The sequence below is a fragment of the Macaca nemestrina genome, chromosome 10, assembly GCF_043159975.1.
Source record: "Macaca nemestrina isolate mMacNem1 chromosome 10, mMacNem.hap1, whole genome shotgun sequence".
Classification (NCBI taxonomy): domain Eukaryota; kingdom Metazoa; phylum Chordata; class Mammalia; order Primates; family Cercopithecidae; genus Macaca; species Macaca nemestrina.
In genome coordinates this window covers 55,438,072-55,458,330 of record NC_092134.1, presented here as the reverse complement: position 1 = coordinate 55,458,330, position 20,259 = coordinate 55,438,072, and the positions used below count along the sequence as shown (strand labels likewise).

The following is a 20,259-nucleotide window of genomic DNA, read 5'->3' as shown; positions in this document are numbered from 1 at the left end:
AATTCTGAAACCCAGAAGTAGCCATACTTACATAAACATTGGCAGCCTGGACTAACCAACAAATTGTGACTATCATTAAATGAATATGTTAGAGCAGGAAAATAATGCAGTTGTTAAGAACTGCAGTTTGGAACTGACCTGGGAAAGACTGTCTTATGACAAGTTTTCTCGTAGCTAAATTCCTTTTCCTTGGAATTAAAATGACAGTTACAATTTCTAACGTGAAAGATGAAAAATCTACTAGAAATAATAGGGTTAAAATGATATATTTTTATGGGGATACAGGGCAGTACTTTGCCAAACACCTTGAAAAATTTTAGTGTTTCTCTTTTTATTGTTTATACCAACAAAAAAGGTAGTATGGTGCCACTGAAAAGGTATGGGTATTGTAGAGAGAGAGAGAAGCAATTTTAAACTTAGCTCTGTGACGTGCTACTTAATGACTTGGGGCAAATTAGTCAATGAATCTGATCCTCAATTGTTTCATGTGTAATATAACTATAACAATGCCCATCTCATAAGGTCCTTTGGAGGATAAATGAAATAAGGTCTGTAAAGTGCTCAGCACATGGGCAGAGAATGCTGTACAGGGTGACCTTTATGACTTAGTAGAAACAGTGGCAATTACATCAAAGCTCTGTCTCTGAATCTTTGTGTCAATGAACTTGAAGTGCAAGACCTGGTCATATGCATAGCAGAAGCTACCTCCTTGGTCAGCCCTGAAAACACTTCCATTTAGCCACCAGTTCCAATTAAAACTATTAGCCCAGAAGATGACAGAATAGCTACCTTGATATGGTTCCCTGCCTCTGGTTTTAAAATCTTTGAGCTGTGTGCTATAAAAAGAAGCCAGTGCTTCTTTTCCATCTCCTAACAGATTTTCTGGTCATTCGGGCTCTTGTGAATGTTTGGTTTTTGACTGATCCATTTATTTTTTAGTTATTCTCTGACCTCCACTACTCTACTTTTGGGAAAATCCCTCATCAGCGTTTATTCAGACTTTTGCAATTCCTGTGAGCCCTACTCCATTGTTATCCTACGGAGGTGTTGCTTAGACGTTCTGGACCTGAACAGGCCACTCCAAAGTGCCTTGCCCTTTCAGACCACTGTTCCAGCTTAGGATCCTACCTTTGTCCAGCATTGACTTTACTTTTGCCCCCTCGGCCTGTGTTCCTCAACCAGAAACCTCTTCTTGTTACTTGTGGTTCTCTCTTTGAGAATAATAATGAGTGTTTTTATCATTGACTTGAATCCTAAGTCTCACTGTACCTTTGTTTTTCTAGAAGACCAAAAAATACTCTTAAACTGTTCTCATTAACTTCCTTAGAATACCAATGAGGTAATGCTTTGAAATCAATTTTAATTTTATAAGGAATATATTAATCCAGAGCATTTTTAATTATAAAGAACAATATCTGAAATCAGATCACCCCTATTGTAAATACTATTACACCCTGAATTTGCTTCTAGTATTTTTATAGGTACACCTCAAGATGGCTTTCTATTCTACTATTCTACTTTTTTTGCATCATATTTTCATTTTACTATACAAGTATCATGATTTTTGTTTTTGATGGCTACTTAACATTTTGCAGAGTGAATAAATCATAATTTGATAATAACAATTTCCCTATCAGTAGGTGTTTTAGTTCTAATTTATAAATATTATAATTAATATAAATTACATTTTTGGAATATCAGTTCACATAAAAAGAGAATAAAGGAATGTCATAATGGTATATGGTAAGTCTAAAGTCAATTTAAGAAATATAAAGCACATTTTCTATTGCTCCAGTATTCTACCAGCTTGATTATGATAGTGAAGAATTTTGAATTAAAAGTCATTGCTTATGTTTTTAAATACATTTTAAGCTATTGAATTTAATTTCACACACATACACACACCCCCCACACCCACACACGCACACCAGAGCTAAAATAGGAGAGAGAGAGAGAGAGAGAGATTTAGAAAGTGATAATCTTACAAATGTTTTAAAAATATATTTTACTGAAATTTGGAAACATCATTAATGTAGAAATAATGTAATAAATGATGGTTAGTTTTCTTGAACTGCCCACCTAAATCTGTATCACCTTTTCTGTAGATTTGTAAAGTAGGACTGTAACACCTACTGTATATACCTTAAATGAGTATAACAAACAAAATGACCTACTTGTAAATTGTAAAGCAAAATTAGAATATTAGATACATTCAGTACCTAGTTCTATTTTAATAGTAAAAAAAAAAAAAAAAAAAAAAAAAAAGGTTATATGAAATTCCAAGGACCCCAGCAGTGGAAACTTGACCAACAAATACTCACACTACCAGCCCAGAATCAACAGTAAAAAATGAATGGAACTGCTGGGAAATCAAGCTCAGAGCTTCAAAAGGAAGAGAGAGCAGTTACTAGTGATGAAGAGTTCATAATGTGTACTCAGAAGATGCTATTAAATTAGTTAATAAAAAGATAACCAGAAAACTGTAGGTATAATACAACGATCTCTGCAAGGGAAGTAGGGATTTGGGGAATGGATTTTTAGCTCTCTATAGGAGTCGTAATTGAATTCTTGTACATAAAGGAGTTGTTCTCCTAAGGGTCTGGCTGCAAGGAGAATCTCTGTCATTTAAATTAAAACCAGCTGCTCTAAAAAACTCCTGAATTTCAATGGCTCTGTACACAGTAGACTTTCAACAGTCCACAGTATTTCCTGGGGGTTGGGTAAGGAGTTGAGCTGCTTTGTTATGTACAGTCACTCAAGAACTCAGACTAATGAAAACACACATTTTCATTATGTGGCCTCATTGTTTTATCTGGATATATCTGGATATATACTCCCAGGTGGCCTATGGGCAAAACAAATGAAGAATAGGTTAGAGTATATTTTTATGGGCTAGAGTAGGAAGAGGTGCATAATACTTAGTTCTTATTTCATTGGTGATATCTAGTCCATATTTATCCACCTAAATACAAGGAGAGGAGAGCTGGAAATGAAGTTCTTAGTGAGAAGCTACTTTCTTTGTTTTTTGTTTGTTGTTGTTGTTGTTGTTTTTTTGTTTTTGTTTTTTTTTTTTTTTGAGGCGGAGTCTCTCTCTGTCGTCCAGGCCGGAGTGCAGTGGCCGGATCTCAGCTCACTGCAAGCTCCGCCTCCCGGGTTCACGCCCTTCTCCTGCCTCGGCCTCCCGAGTAGCTGGGACTACAGGCGCCCGACACCGCGCCCGGCTAGTTTTTTTGTATTTCTTTTAGTAGAGACAGGGTTTCACCGTGTTAGCCAGGATCGTCTCGATCTCCTGACCTCGTGATCCGCCCGTCTCGGTCTCCCAAAGTGCTGGGATTACAGGCTTGAACCACCGCGCCCGGCCGAGAAGCTACTTCTAGAGAATATTTTATGCTGTGGAAGGTGGAGCACAAATTTTGGTGAACAGTGAAAATGTGATAGGTTCTCTGATGAAGGGTGGCAGTCGGGGGACTTCCAGGCATGAGGCAGCTGGAAGTGTATCCCCGCTTGGGTCAACTCTTCATAAAAAGTAGTTTTTGCACAGTCATTAATTTTCAATGTAGATATCTAAAGTATAATGTTCCTTGTAATATATCAGGTAATACGTCAGATATGGACAAAGAAGAAATTCAAGATAAGGATATTCTATGAAAGTAAATTAGTTTCTGTGTTTCAATGTGATTAAAAGAAAGTAGTCAATCTAAACATTGACATGCGCAACAGTTATTTGCAATTACTACACATTTGTTTCTGGGAATATGTTTTTAAATGTAAATCATGAGTAAGCATATTCCATTGATTATAATAATGATGCCTTATATTGTATAGCTCATTTTGCTTTTGCACATGTTTTCTATTACAGTTAATCCTCACAATAATCCTATGAGATAGGCAGAGTAGATAAGGATATGATCCTAGCATAAAAGAGAAAACTCAAGATCCAGTAGTTAGTGGTGGAACCTGGAAGAAAGCCCAGAATTTCTGACTCCAGACTCCATACTTTCCACTTCTGAAACCCTTCACAAATTTAACTTTACTTTTTTGAAGGGTGGGGGGAATGATGGGGAGGGTGAAAGGTTGGAAAAAACAAAACATTGACTTGTGTCTGCTTCTGTAACTAGCGAGAATTTTTATTTCTTGTATCTTACACGTTGAATGAATGTTTTAGACCATATTTCACATATCTTTTGAAGGTCAACTTTAATCATACGAATAGATTTACAAGAAAGAAAATTCTCTAAAATTTGATTTAGAGGCTTGAACTTGAAATTTGGGGCTTATTTAAAATCTTTGACTTTTATTCATTATCTTATATTTGTATAGAAACAGTACAAGGTCATATAGTGAGCAATCTGTATGTTTTCTGTTTTTATTTTTATTTTCCTTTAGTTAATATATTCCAATAATTTGTAAGAGATTCAAATGGAATCCTTAGCATTTTAACAATTGTGCATTCCAGCAATTGCACTGCATTACAAATGAAAGAATTTTAGGATGAAATGGGGGGTTTTTAGAGTGGCTGTTAATGCGTAACTTCAAAGTCTCCATGCTCTCTTAGTGGTCCTGTGGTTGGCTCGTTATTTGAGCAGTATCGCTTTGCGGTTTGACAAGGCTGCGCAGCAGCAGCCACTGTGAGCTGATGGTCTTGCAGGTATGTGGATCTAGCTCCTACCCGTGGTGATGTGGAGCTACAGCATGTCACAGGAGAGAAACCAACAGCAGAAAGCTGATACGTAATCGTGTATGATTGGAATACAAAATGAAACCATCAAAGTGTCCTTAGCAAATAGCAAACTAGATGACAGATCTCACCAATGTTTTACTAAAATTTATTGTAGTTTTAAAATTTTCAGGTATTTATGAAAATAGGATGTCCTCTAGTGGGGATCAACAGAATCTTCAAAGTAGGCTAATATTTGCTTAGAGTTGATGTAAGAAGGAAAGAAAGTCGTTGAAAAAACAAATATATTTTTAAAGTTGCTTACTTTTTCCTGGAAATTTCTCTACTGCTCCCTGTCAACTGATGGCTGGATTAGTACTCTCTATGCACTGCATTTTTATTTCCATTACTTTTCACAGAGGCTTTTAAACACAGCAGGCAGTGTGTTCTCTCTCAGCTTCCAAGTTCTATGTTTTTAGCCTAAGTGAAAGTAAACCATCCCTTTGCCACTTTTTTCTAAATTATTAATTAATTATATCCTATCTTGAAACAACTTTGAGGTAGATATCTATCTTCGTCACTAACAATTTAAAGTATTTAAAACATGAGAATGAATGCTTTGCAAGGAGCATGGTTGTAGGCAATGCTTACCTTACATTATGCCTCTTACCTTCCTTTACCTCCCAAGCCTCTCTTTCTACAAAGCATTTCTTCCTAGCAAGAGAGGCTTGGGAGGTAAGGGAAGATACAGATAGATAGATACATACATAGATAGATAGATACATAGATAGATACATAGATAGATATAGATATAGATATGCCATGGCTGTTTTATTACTTCTCATTTACAGTAAAATACCATATTCTTTACATTGAAAGACAGTTTAAGGTATTATAATTAAATCTCTTGTAATTTGTGAACAGCATTCCATCCATGCCAGAGGTTCTCAAACATTAGCACAGATCAGAATCACCTGGCAGACTTTTTAAAACTCATTTGTTGGGCCCCATTACCAGCCTTGGATTCAGTAGATCTAGGATGGGGCCTGGTAAATTGCATTTGTAACAAGTTCCTAGATGATTCTGATGTGTGGGTCAAGAAACTGCATTTTGAGAACTATGGTCTGTGCTAAACCAATCTTTCCATCAGTCAATTTTCCTCTGCTAATTGTTGGAAAGTGAGGAGAAATACTCAGGTCAGAAGCCTGGAAACTCTGAACTGCTAAGGCTTAAACAGATGTATTCTCTTTTAACTTTGTGTTTCATTAACAGTATTTTCTTATGCATATTTATAGCATGTTACTTGGTCTTTGGAGGATGGTAGCTGATTTTACTTTGAATGTACTTGCACAATTTACATCAATTTATCAGACTGATACAAGAAGAAGGTAAAAGAATCTCAAGTATTCTCACTTGTTTTCTTAGAAAAGGGTAGAAATGGAAAGCTTTCATAACTGTTTTTTAAAACATACTCTGTGGTATTAATATTTAGATTTTAGCTCATATTGTCGCCTGCATTATTAGACTTTACAAACTGTTAAAATGAATTCCCCATGGAGCTCTCTGTTAGTGCTAGATGTTGCAGCAGTCAAATAAAGGAGACTTTTCTCCATATTTTGAGATGGACATAAGATGTAACAGAAATAATGTAGAAGGCTGGAGTTAAGAAAGGCTCATAAATAAAGCATTTCCTTTTGTATGAGCTGAGAATATAAATATTGAAACAGAAAGTATGTGTTCTATGTAGTACTTACTGTTGCCACCTTGGGAAAATACTTCACCTCTCTGTTTTAAAATCTTCATCTTTAAAAATGGAATAGTGGTACCTTCATTTTAGGGAGCTTTAAGGATGGAATGAGTTAAACTATTTAAAGTATTTAAAATAATGCTTACTCTCAACACTGTTATTAGTAGACACTACATCTTGGAGAAAGACTGTTATGTAGCCCTTTCTTGTCATACTGCCGGTAGCAGTGGAAATGCAATTAAAGTGAAATAAAATTTAAGTTACCACCAAATTGTACCTTATAATTATAATAGTCAACTCCTTTTTCAAAAATTTATATAATGTCATTTTTTTTTTTTGTAGAAGAAGAGATCATTAGTCAGGCTCCATGCATTTAAGACCAAGTAGTTGGTTTCTTCATTATATATTTTATTTCTGCCAGAGTGTTTGATTGACTGTCTATATTGGCCATTAGGTTGCCCAGTATGACTGCATCACCAAAGGTCAGAGAAGGAAAATGCTGGACGGGCATGCTGGCTCATAACTGTAATTCCAGCACTTTGGGAGGCTGAGGCAAGCGTATTGCCTGAGGTCAGGAGTTCGAAACCAGTCTGGCCAACATGGTGAAACCCTGTCTCTACTAAAAAAAACAAAAAAATTAGCCAGACGTGGTGGTGTGTGCCTGTAATCCCAGCTACTCGAGAGACTGAGGCAAGGGAATTGCTTGAATCAGGGAGGTAAAGTTTGCAGTAAGCCAAGACTGTGCCACTGTACTCCAGCCTGGGCTACAGGGCTAGGCTCCGCCTCAAAAAAAAAAAAAAAAAAAAAAAAAAAAAAAAAAAAAAAAAAAAAAAAGGGAGAGAGAAGGAAAATGCTGACTCAGTTTCCAAAGTATTCAGTACATTTGGAACAGCAAGAAAGATTAGAGAACAACACATATGACTTCAAATGAATGCTGAGGGTTCTCACAATGATGATCTGGACATGAACTAGGTAGCTAGAATGCCAAAGGATAACGGAGATGGAGGAAAAATGAAGCAGTCATCATTGCAGAGAACCCCCACTGGGATTTCAAAATTGTCTGACCTGTTCCCGACCCCCTCCTTCCCTTCCTCATTAAGGAAAACCTATGTGCCTTTTCCTTGTTGGTATTGCCCACGGTGCCAAGCACAGTACTTCTCAGTAAATGTTGGCAGGTTTGATTTGACTATGAATGACATGGTTTGTGTTACGGCCTCAACTTTTTTCTCTATTAAAAAACTGCATGTAAAGAAAAATCAGAACATACTGTAGTTAGCATAGTAAATCCTACCCTTTCTTTTCCTATCAGCTTACCTGTATTTCTGTTCATCTAAAAATTTCCTGTTTCCAATCTAATAATAGAGACATGTACATAGATTCTAAGCTAATGAATTGTGGCTATAATTTTAAACAGATAAATGCAGTTGCAAATGAAAATATTGATGTAATTTCAGCTCTGATAAAATCCGAAACTGAGTGAAATGCTGCGCTTGATGTCTGCATAACAGAGTGTCACTGGGATGGGTAGGGGTGGGTGCTGGAGAGTTCCGGAGGTCGATGTTTATTATTTGTCCCATCTGGCTTTACAGTCAAAAGAAGTACAGTAGCCTTCTGTGGTGAATTCTCTGTTCGGGTAGGAAATAACTCTCAGCGTACTTGAAAAGTTAAATGCAGTAATAATGAAAAGTGATATTTATGCATATCAATGTAGTTTATTCATTTTGTCTGAAAACAGCTAATCTTTTCATAGGAAATATATTATTAGTAATATGTTAGATATACCAGGATTTTAATATATTGATTAAGGATCTGGACTCTTTGCAACTAAAATCAAACCTTTTAAAAAAATAATTAGGAGATATGTATATTTTCTTCAAACCTAAAAATAAATTTTTAGAGTTCGATTTTTAGAGTTCCATTTCATTAGCCTATCAAAGCCACCACATTGCATAGCTCTGGCTGCATCATGGACAGGGACATGTCATTGACCCTATAAGCTATAAGCTAGGATTTATTGAGTGACTGCTAAGTGGGAGACACCAGTATCTAGCTAATCCAAACCAGAAATTTGAATTTATCCATCTTGAGTCAAATCTGTTTCATTTTCAAGTCTTGCTGATTCTACTCCATAAATATGGCTCTTCTATATCCCCACACCTTTGGTTTTCTGTATCCCTACCTCATCATCTTTTGCTCAGACTCTTTTTATAACCCGATTTTTATTTTTGTTTATTTATTTTCTTATCTATTTTTATTTTCTTTTAAGATGGAGTCTTATGCTTTTGCTCAGGCTGGGGTGCAGTGGTGTGATCTCAGCTCACTGCAACCTCTGCTTCCCTGGTTCAAGCAATTCTCCTGCTGCAGGCTCCCAAGTAGCTGAGATTACAGGTACCCATCACCATGGCCAGCTAATTTTTTTTTTTTTTTTTTGTATTTTTAGTAGCAATGGGTTTTCACCATTTTGGCCAGGCTGGTCTTGAACTCCTGATCTCAAATTATCTGCCTGCCTCGGCCTCCCAAAGTGCTGGGATTATAGGCGTGAGCCACCATGCCTGGTCTATAACCTTTATTTTTAAATGAATGATTTTCATTGTTATCAGAATATTAAAATGAAATAACATCTAAAGTTCTACAAGTAAACAAACAAGAGCAGTCCTATGTTTTCCCTATTCCTAGCTCCTCTCCAACAAACAGAATGAATTTCTACCCATTTAGCAGTTTCTTATGGTGATTATTTTTGTATTTCCAAGTAATATACTTTAATATCCTACTTTATGAATTTTAGAGACTATTGACTTTTTAGGATGATTTATAAGAACTTAACTTCTTTATAACCCCTTTCTTCTCTGCCCTGCCCCCAATATACTTACATTATAATTTTGAGTGAAATCCATATTGTTTTCCTTATTCCCATGTAAATATTATTCACTATCAGATCAAATACTATCCCATGATCAAAGTCTCTTTCTTAAACAGAGTTTGTTGTTTTTTCCGTAGAACTAATAATTGCCTCACTTTTTTATTTGTATAGTTTATATTGACTTTATGGCTACATTTACCTTTTTTTTTTTTTAACAGTTACCAACAGATCTGTAAAATCCATCCCTATGCAATTTTCCTTATTATCTAATTCTGATACAGTATATCAGTTTTATTATTTCCCTAGTGTTAACAATCCTAGAATCATTTCTCTTTGTTCCATGTAAAATGATTGCTCTCTCGATCTGTTACATAGCAGTTAGTCTGAACTTCCCTTATCGTCACCTGTTTGTTGGATTCCATTATTTTCACTTCTGATAGCCTCCCTACAAGGGATGTACGAAAGTAATTTTTTTCTTTTAGAATGTTTTTGTATGTTATCTCCTTGTTTTATTATCCTACTTGTTGGAAAGTTTGTCTAGGCATAGAATTTGAGATTGAAAATCAATTTCCTCCAGAATTTCATAGGAATTTCTGTATATCTTCTGGTTGCAATGTCGCTGTAAAGACTTGTGATGTCATAATTTCTGATCCTTTGACAGTAACCTGAACTTTTAAAATTTGTTTCTTTGTGCCATACCCTGCTGAAGCTTTTAGAATATTCTTTTTATCCCTGATATTGTTACCAACTTTTATCTTCTTAATTGTGATGAACACTTTGAAAATTCTTTGGTATAATTTTTTCTTATCTTATTTTTTGGAACAAACTTTTTTTTGATATTGGACTTACTGAATCCTCTAATATGACTATATTTTTCTATTATTGCTCATCTTTTTCAATTTTGATCTCCATTCCAATAAACTTTCTCAATTTATCCTTCCAGCCTTTTAACTTTAAAAAGTCAATCATATTTTTAATTTACAAAACTTCTACTTAATCCCTAGATCTTCAAATATATATGTGTGTATTTGTGTGTGGGTGTAAGTGTGCATGCATGCATGTGTGTGTTTGTATCATTCATTTTCTTCTGCATCCTGTGATGAATGCAACCTCTCATTTCTAGCCCAGGGTATTAATTTTAATTTCCTTTAAGTTCTCTTATACTTCAGCTTTGTCTGTATTTTATTCTGGCTTCTTTTTATCTGTCTATTTTGGTATCTACATTTTATTTCAGAGAATTTTACCAAATCCCTGGTAAACCTCAATTCTCTGTATCAAACATGAGACAATAAAAATCTACTTGCAAGCAGCGGGGTGTGGTGGCTCACACCTGTAATCCCAGCACTTTGCAGGGCCGAGGCGGGCGGATCACAAGGTGAGGAGATGGAGACCATCATGGCTAACACGGTGAAACCCCTTCTCTATTAAAAATACAGAAAAATTATTTGTGTATTTTTTTTGCCGCGTGGTGGCCCAGGGTGCCGGTAGTTCCAGCTCCTTAAGAGGCTGAGGCAGGAGAATGGCCTGAACCCGGGAGGCGGAGCTTGCGGTGAGCCGAGATCGGGCCACTGCACTCCAGCCTGGGCTACAGAGCGACACTCCATCTCAAATAATAATAATCTACTTGGAAGCTGTGTGTGTGTGCGTGTGTGTGTGTGCGCATGTGCGTGCGTATGTTTGCATGCACGTAATTGTTAATATCTTTTGTGATTCGTTACAGGCCATGCTATAATGATGACCAGCTACTTGATTCACTGGGTACCATCAGTGTCACTCTCTGTTTATCTTAGGGATGATCATTGTTGTCAAAGACAGATTTTTAAATCTGTCTGGAGTGAGGATGGAGGACATGAAATCCTATATTCCTGAAGGAGAGGGTGCCTGAGAAGCGAAGTCAGTTGCTGGGGTCTCGACATAAGTGTACATAATTTTATTTAATCCTTTTGTTTTCATTTCCATGCCTTTACCTTTTGTCTTCCTGATAACCGTAAGTCCAGATTTTCCCTAAAATATGTCCTGGCTTTTAATGGGATGATAGGTAGGCCGGCAGTAATATAACTCTTGAATTTGGTTCCTCTTACCTTCCATTTGATCTGATGCTCACACTTTCTGAGCCATTCTGGGGTTCTGTGGGAAACTGTTTGCATTACTCTGTCTCCCTCTGCAGGCTTCTGTGGGTCCATCTTCCTTTACTACTCTGCTACGTGTGTATCATCCTTTCATCTGCCTTCCATACTCGTATATTGTGGTCATGAAAGATAGAATCTGAGTTAAGATTTTTTGTTTTTGCTGTCCTGTGGGCAATTTCTTAGTAAATATAGGGCAGAAAACTATTTTACCATCTAGAATACAGAAGTCTTGTAAGTAATCTCTCTTTACTTTCTTGACTCTAAACTTGACTCTAAACTCCATAGCTGCACTCAAGTTCAAGTTTAGTAACAGAAGCATGGCTGTCATTTTCATGTTCCCTACATGAAAATAAACTTTCACCTAAAAATCTTAATAAAGCCTTCGTAGCTTTAGATATTATTGCTTTTTGCCCCACCCTTACCTGATTCCTGATCTCTTTCTTCTAGTGTTTCCATGTGCCCCTTCTCCATGCTCTGGCCAAATAGAATTATTCAAAATTCTCTGAAATCATGAGGCTATTTCATAGCTCTGTTCCTTTGTAGATTTAATTATTTCTGCATATTCTGCATGGACTATGCTTTCCCCTTCTTTCTGGTTGCCGAAGCTCATCCTTTTATGTGTCATTTCTCAATCATCATTCTTCTGTCACCTTCATAGTTTTACTCTTTTTGCCATTTTTATTTAAACTAATTTTCTCTTAAAAATAAAATAAATTGACTTCATAAGGGACCTTTTGTCTGAAGTTAAGTGGGAACTATTTTGTGATTTTTAGTACGACTTTAAATTACTTGATCAGATTTGCATTTTAAAGCAATCACTATCTATAGTGTATAGAATAGTTTAATGCTTAGCCTGCCTGCACTCAGAAACTGTTTCTAGGACTGTTAGAGCAATTGGGTGAGAGACGATGAGAAGTGACCCAGGGCAATGATAGTAGCAATGGATGAGTGGAAGGGTCAAGAGATGTTAAGGAGATAAAATTTAACAGCACTGTGTCAGAGACTGAACGAGAATTAAAGAGAAAAAGTAAAAGGAAATTATCAGACTTCACTTTATGTTTACTTTATAATTTACTTGCCTTCATAGACTATCCACTGATCTTATGGGGTAGTCAACTCATTAATATTCACTTTTAAATCAAACTCCAAAGTTGAGATTTTTGAAAAACTTCATACAGTGTCAGCTTTAACCTTGATGTGAAAATTGAGGTGAACTAGCTATATAAACTGAGGTGAACTAGCTGTTGGTGAATGTATTACATATATTGTGATGATATTGATGTTACCAAAACTTTTAATGGATTCAGTTCATAATTATACCACATGAGCTATTGAGATTTCTAGAAGATCTTCAAGAGTCATGAGATGGCACTCATTCACAGATCTTTTGTCATATCACTTCTGTAACAACAACTGCAGATCGAGTCTGTGATAAACTTTTCAAAACATCTAAAAATAGTATGTATTGTGTCTTAATCCCACACTGTCATTTTGCAACCTTCTTTGTCCAATGTTGCCTACCATTTTTGAATTTTTGAGTCTTAAAACTGTGGTATACAAAATTTTATCTTTGAAAAAATATTTAACTTTACCTTTTAAGGCCCTTTCTCTGTACCTTAGGGGAAAATATATTTCTCTCAATTCAAAGTAACATAATCACTTCTGGTTTAAAACTCAGTGTTTGAGGACCAGGCTCATTCAGTTCCAGATTCTTCCTTTTCTTTCTGCAGTGATAGGCTGGGGGGGAAGGGGGAGTTGTTGATTGTGGTTACCTATTATCATGGCACCAGGGGTGACATAGCTTGCTCATTGCCATTGCTACCCACCAAGGCTGCTGTCTGATGAGTGCCCAAAGGTAGGATGCCTATCATACATAACTTGAGTTATTTTAACCTATCCTCACATCTTCTGTGTCATTTTTGCTTTTCTGTACCAGCTCTATGCATCCTTCCTGTCCTGATTTCAAGTGCTCTCTAGGATCACTTCTTTCTTCTGGAAAATTCCATATGTCTCTTGGGGAATTAGAAAAAAAAAATGTATGCTTTCCTATACTGTTGTGGTCAATGTTGTCCTTTGTGATTCCATTCGCAGGTCCAAGTGCTACTTTCAAACCCAGCCCAGAGAGGTAACCTCTTCAGTGTGTTCTAGGGTTCCTTTTCCTTCCAATTCTCTTCCCTATACTAGTTTTTCTTTTTATGGGAAAAACACTTAACCTCACTGATCACTCTTCCCTAAGATATGATTTCTAGTTGCACTTTATATGTTTAGTCTTTTGCTATTTTTTAAGATGTAGAAGTCCAGTTATTGTCATAGAAATCCTTGATCTTCAACACAATTTCTGTTATGGCTTAGAAGAACCTATTTAACTTTACAAAGCCAGTAATTTGAATATACCGGGGAGCAGTGCTTATAGAAATATAATGCTACTGCTTGAATGTTGAAGGAAAACAGTCATGTTTTAAATAAGTACAGGGTTAAAATTAGCTCAGCTAGTATTTTAAAATCATCTAATTATATCATAATATTTTCTAATCAGGTTACAGATTAGTGTATTTTTATTCAAACAGACTTTTAACTTCATAGAAGAGGCAGTCTTTCCCCTATTATTTCTCCCTGTTTCTTTGATTATTTATGATTCCTTAAAAATAAGTTACTTTATCCCATTGAAACACATATACCTCTATGTAGTACATGGAATAACAAAAATAGTCATAATCATTTTTATACAACTGAGTGGTAGGTTACTTACAAAACGTTAACCAAACGCTAAAATAAATAATGTTTAAAAATGTAGGAGCTTGCTGTGACAGACAAAGATAGTATGTAATACTGTCAGTACTAAAAAAAAGTCATCACAAATGTTTAGGACTTCATGGAAAATCAGAGTAGATCTTCTTCTGATGTTTCTTCATAGCAGGTTCACTGCACAAAAGAAATATGTTATCATATACGTTGCCTTCTATTTCATCCTCATATTTATAGTGAGAAATAAGTACTGTGAGAGAAATATCATAGAGGCAAATGATGAAGCTACAAGGTCATTATAACTTCCTGCAATTTTCCTTAATTAGTTAGGTAAACTATATTTGGATGAATATCTATGATTTAAGAATTTAACAATAATAATGGTTTACAATATCAATAAACTTCTCATGGTTAATGGAAATATATTTCATATTAAAGCAGTGAGTTACTAATAACAATATGTATCATGTAGCAAATATATATTTTAAGTGAAAGTCCATATTCCAAAGTATAAATTCATTAAATCCTCACAATAATTCCATTGGTTGAGGTATTAGTCTGTTTTCACACTGCTATAAAGACATACCCGAGACTGGGTAATTTATAAGGAGAAGAGATTTAATTGACTCACGGTTCTGCAGGATCCATAGGTAGCATGTCTGGGGAGGCCTCAGGAAACTTACAGTCACGGTGGCAGGTGAAGGAGAAGCAAGCTCATCTTACGTGGTGGGAGCCAGAGGAAGAGAGAGAGCCAACAGGGATGTGCTACCCACTTAAAAACAAAACAAAACAAAACAAAACAAAAAAACAGATCTCATGAGAACTCTATCAGAACAGCAACGGGGGAAGTCTGCCCCCATGATTCAGTCACCTCCCACCAGGCCTCTCCTCCAATACTGGGAATTACAATTCAACGTGAGATTTGGGTGGGGACACAGAGCTAAACCATATCAGTAGGGTATAATATTATTGCCATTTTACAGATGAGAATACTGTGGAACTTAGAGAAAATCAATGTTCAATCAAAGTCTGCATGAATATTAAGTAGCAGAGCAGACATCCCATCAATGTGAATTGTTCCTCAAAGAATATATGCTATTGCATGATAGACCCTAAAATTCATACTGATAAATGTAAAATATACCATGATAACTTTGATTTTTATCACTTTTAATTATGGTAAATGAATGATTATGCATACAATTGTACTAGAATTTCTAAGCAGCCCTCTTGTAAATGCAATCTCACTAATTCTTCTGAATTTCTTGAGATAAAATTATTAGATGGGATGATATTTATATTAATCACATTGAAGTTCATCAAAACAGTTGAAGAAGACTGGCTTCAGATATCTAGAGATAAACCGTATTGGAAGCTTTAGCCAGAACATTCATGATTAAAATCCTCAATGACCCTTTTACAAAAATTACCAAACACTGAATTATGATTAGTTTGATATTGTTCCCAATTATACCAATTTATTCACTGAAAAAACTATAATTAATTCATAGCATAATCCTGCAAGACACATTACTGCACATTTTATAACTCATTCAGCTGAAGCTAAGAGGTTAAATACTGTGATTATTATTTTTATGATAATGAACCAGGGGCAATTTTGGAGTTCAAATCCAATTTCAGGACCTGATTTCACCATCCTGTTGTATTTATTTAAAGATCACATTCTAATCACAGTTGACAAGGTTGTTTGTATTCTCTCTCCTCAGAGCATTACAGTAAATTTATTGATGAGTTTTAAATACGTTTATATACCATGTGTCCTTTGCTTGAAGTCTCCTTAAAGACACAACTCATTTTTCCACCTTTTTATTCAGCTTACACATATACAATTTTGAAAGACAGAAATATGTTTGTATAGAATATCTTAAAATATGTTTACATGTTACTTTGTAATTTTTGAAATATTTCACCATCTAGATTATAATATCCTTCTGGAAGGCACTGGTTTTCCCCCTCTGGTCATTTCCTTGGAGGGTCTCAAGTATCTTTTACTTATGGAAGACACAGCTGTTTATTAGAAGGAGTAAATAAAGTGTGCAGCAATTATTTTTAAATTTGCTTTAAATTTCTTTATATAGTCATTGCTCTCACTGATTGCAGCTGAAGTTAGAACTATGGCCTGAGCAAAATTTCAGGTATTAGAGATGCTGGACATATCAAAGCCCTTAAGGTTGAGCTTTCTCTGGAAGAAATCCTGGATCAAACAAAAAATGATTGGTGAGCTAAAACACAGGTGTTAACAACAAGGTATCTTGAAGCCAACTAGCTGGCCTCCCATTTGTTTTCACACCTAAGTCCCAGGATGAATTAGGGTAAAGGCTAAGGAACTGTTGACATGCATTTGGGGAATGAAAGCATTCTTATTTTCACTTTTAGTACATATCAGTTTGTTTTTTATTTAAACACATACTTGTGTATAATTAATGTCATCATAAAACAAAACCAATGCAATACAGTTTGATGGAAGTGGTGTCACAATAGAGACATTACAGGCCTGGATGAGAATATGACAGCCTCAATCTTTTACTTAGATTTCCCTGAGTTCAGATGCAGACAGATTCATGACACCTGTGAATTGGAAGGCAGGAAGAGTTAGTGATAGAAGTAGTGTCAGAAGCAATTAGTACAATTTCTTTAGTCTTCTGATGCCTGCCCTCTCAATTTTTTTTAACCTTTGTGAAATTATAACTTTAATAAGTATTTGTTGGAAAGCTATCACAGCAAAATAAAACTAGATGCCATGTGATGATAATAATAGCAAGCATGTTTTTTCATGACTAGCTTTGCGACAGATGCTTTACAAGTGCTATCTTATTTAGTCCTGGCACAATCCTATAATGTAAGTATTATCATTCTCCTTGTTTCACTTTTTTTTTTTTTTTTTTAAACAAGAAGAATCTGAAGGTTAAGTTACTTGTCCAGGGTCCCACTGGAAGTAAGTGGTCTCAGGTCAGATCTGTCTGACTCCAGAACTCATTCTTGTCACCCTTGTGAATCCTTTTTCAACCCATGACCCCACTCTTTGCCTATGGAGAGATCAACACAACTCACGGACTCAACCTGAAGTTTCCACTAGAAGGCCAAAACAATTCTATCATTAAAAGGATGTGTAAAGAAGGAGAATATGCTCAATGTTTTAAATTCTGAACAGTACAAAATCCGTACAAAAAATGTATGATCATACAAATATAATCAAATCTGTTTTTTTTTTTTTTTTGAGACAGAGTCTCGCACTGTGGCCCAGGATGGAGTGTAGTGTCGCTGTCTCGGCTCACTGCAAGCTCTGCCTGCTGGGTTCATGTCATTCTGCTGCCTCCGCCTCCCGAGTAGTTGGGACTACAGGCGCCCGCCACCACGCCTGGCTAATTTTTTTTGTATTTTTAGTAGAGACGGGGTCTCACCGTGTTAGCCAGGATGGTTTCGATCTCCTGACCTTGTGATCTGCCCACCTCGGCCTCCCAAAGTGCTGGGATTAAAGGCGTGAGTCACTGCGCCCGGCCAATCAAATCTTAATTGAGTAAAATTATTACCAAATAAAAGCATCTACCTAAAAATCACGTATTTGTGTGCTAATTCAGGAGACAGTTATGCAACTAATTTTTCTTACCCTTCAATATCTTCAACATAGATATCATGGATATTAATAAAAGGAGATGCAATTTTGCTCTCACGTTTATTTTTCTTATGCAACGGGATGCTTCTAGTTGTTTACATCTTTCAGGAAACTTAATCACCACCAGATATGTATTAGTCTTCTGATGACAGTAGGACTACTTTGTATTTTCTAATAGAAATGAACACTTTTTCTTCTGTGTTGTAATCTTGTAATATTTGGACCCAAGATTCATTCAAAACGCTTCGCAGCCCCATTTCTAGGTTTTTGCCATATAACAATACTGGCATATGAGTTCAGAAAGATACATATATCAGGCTGTCTCTTGCAACTTTAGATGTAATAGAAACATATTTAAACAAGTTAAGTATCTATCAACTGGGGGATTGATATAATATATAATGTAATATTAACAATAGATGAATATACATGAAATGGCTCTTACAGAAGCTGTTAAAATATTGTTACATATAAATTTGAAACTGTAAAATAATATTTAAAATTTGAGCCAGATTTGGTTAAAAATGTCATCTAGTGTGTGTATGGGTATATATGTGTGTGTGTGTGTGTGTGTGTGTGTGTTCTGTGGTATAGTGTGAAGTGGGGTGTAGACACATCAATTCTAGAACTCTTCATACCAAATTATTCAAAAATAGACAGGGTTGAAAGTTGTGGGGAGACTTTGACCTTTTAGTTTCTATACTTCTGATTTATTATTATTACTTTTTAAATGTGAATTTGCTTTGTGAGAAATGTTTAAAATGTTTTTAATATGCTTGGCATTTAGTGTTCATGACTATAAAATGCAACTTACCTTTTCAGCCTAATTTTCCCTAATTTTAGACATTCTGCCTCAATTACAGATTTTACAGCTGTGTCCTAGATTTCTTTGCCTGTCGGCTTTTCTATATGTCATACCCTCTGCAAGGAAGGTCCTTCTCCCCGCTTCTCATGCTCAGGTTCTATTTTATTTCCAGTTCTAATTCCAGTGCTTCTAATAATACTTTTTACAAGCATATATCTTATTTTCTTTCTTCTATTCTCATTTCAAGTATTTCATTTTTCTGCTACATCACATCATTGTCTGCCTTGTAATAAATCCACTAACATATGCATATGTACCACCCATGAAGCTGAAATCTTCATGTTTATTTTTTCCCTTAAAATTAGTAAGTATTCTATTTAATTGAAAAGATTAACAATGTTTTATTTTTGTAAAATTTTTGTATATCATGATCTGCTGTTGAAGAGACACCTCTATTCTATGTCAAATTCTCAATTTTGTGCCTTACAATTCACTTCTGAATTCTGCATTGTAATTTCTATGTAATAACTCCATTTGCTGCCTCTATTCTCTCATATAAACACATTTCAAGAGGCTTAAATGGAAGATGACAATCCAAATAAAATATCTTAGACAGGAAGGTATTTGTAATTATTTCATAAAATGATGCCAAAATCTTGTCACACATACAGTATCTCACATGACAAATTCAATAGTCTTCTCAGAGAAGCACAATTTTTTATAGTAATGTTTCTATGTCAATCAGTCCAGGTGGCTTTCTTTTACATGAACAGGCAGGATTGTTTTCAAAATGATAGAAACAATAAAGAGAGAGAAAACCCAAACTGATTTGCAGTGGGAGTTTCCTCAGTAGTCATCCCGGAGGGAAGTTTTGCTTTGTCACAAGTGACTAGCCCTTAATTTTGAGAGTGAATCATCCCCTTTGAAACGAGAGATAAGTTGGGGAAAGAGCTGTTTAAAAATTACTTTACAACTATTTCCTTTAGAGCTATGACTTCTTAAACTGGAATGTGATCCAGAATAGCTTCCCTTTGAATCCAACATTTGTCTTCAGCATTTTATTGTCTCTCTTTTCCCTCACCCCATCTCACTTTTTCCTTCTCTCTGTTCAACAGATTTACACTGACTGGGCCAACCACTACCTAGCAAAATCGGGCCACAAGCGACTGATCAAGGACTTGCAACAAGACATTGCAGATGGAGTACTCCTAGCAGAAATCATCCAGATTATTGGTAAGACCTTCCTTCTGAAAGAAAGCATAAAAGTCTCTGCTGCCATCTCTTTGGTAAAGCACAACTTAAGTTGAGCGCCTTACTGAACTGGTCCATGTGTCTCTGAGATTCATGGAGCTCTCCCCTGATTTAATTAAAATGTTTATGTGAGGATGTTTGAAAAAGGCAGTTTGGCCATACTTTTAAATAACTGGAACTGTATCTTTGTATACATAAACTTGCTAACCTTTATTGAATCATTTGAATTGAACTGTCAGAAATGAATGCTTCATTAAACCATATGTCTCCCATGTGTGTATTTCGTTAGCTGGAGCAACTCATACACTCTGAGATGCCTTGAAACTGTATCCTGATCCAACAGGGACAATTGTGAAAGGCTTCATGTCAGCAGTCATTTGGCACAGGCTAAAGAATTAGCAGCAACTTCCTTCTCACTCATTTTTTTTTTT

The 20,259-nt window shown here is 35.7% G+C and overlaps 1 protein-coding gene across 13 annotated transcripts in view; it reads left to right on the top strand.

Annotated features, from left to right (window-relative positions):
- LOC105473314 (neuron navigator 3) overlaps positions 1–20,259 on the top strand; it is an 899,580-nt gene that overhangs the window by 603,457 nt on the left and 275,864 nt on the right. For all 13 annotated transcript variants that reach the window (XM_011727068.3, XM_071070568.1, XM_071070565.1 and 10 more), the window contains one exon: positions 19,693–19,810. In XM_011727068.3, coding sequence (XP_011725370.2) covers positions 19,693–19,810 — 118 coding nt within the window. The remainder of the gene's footprint in view (positions 1–19,692; positions 19,811–20,259) is intronic.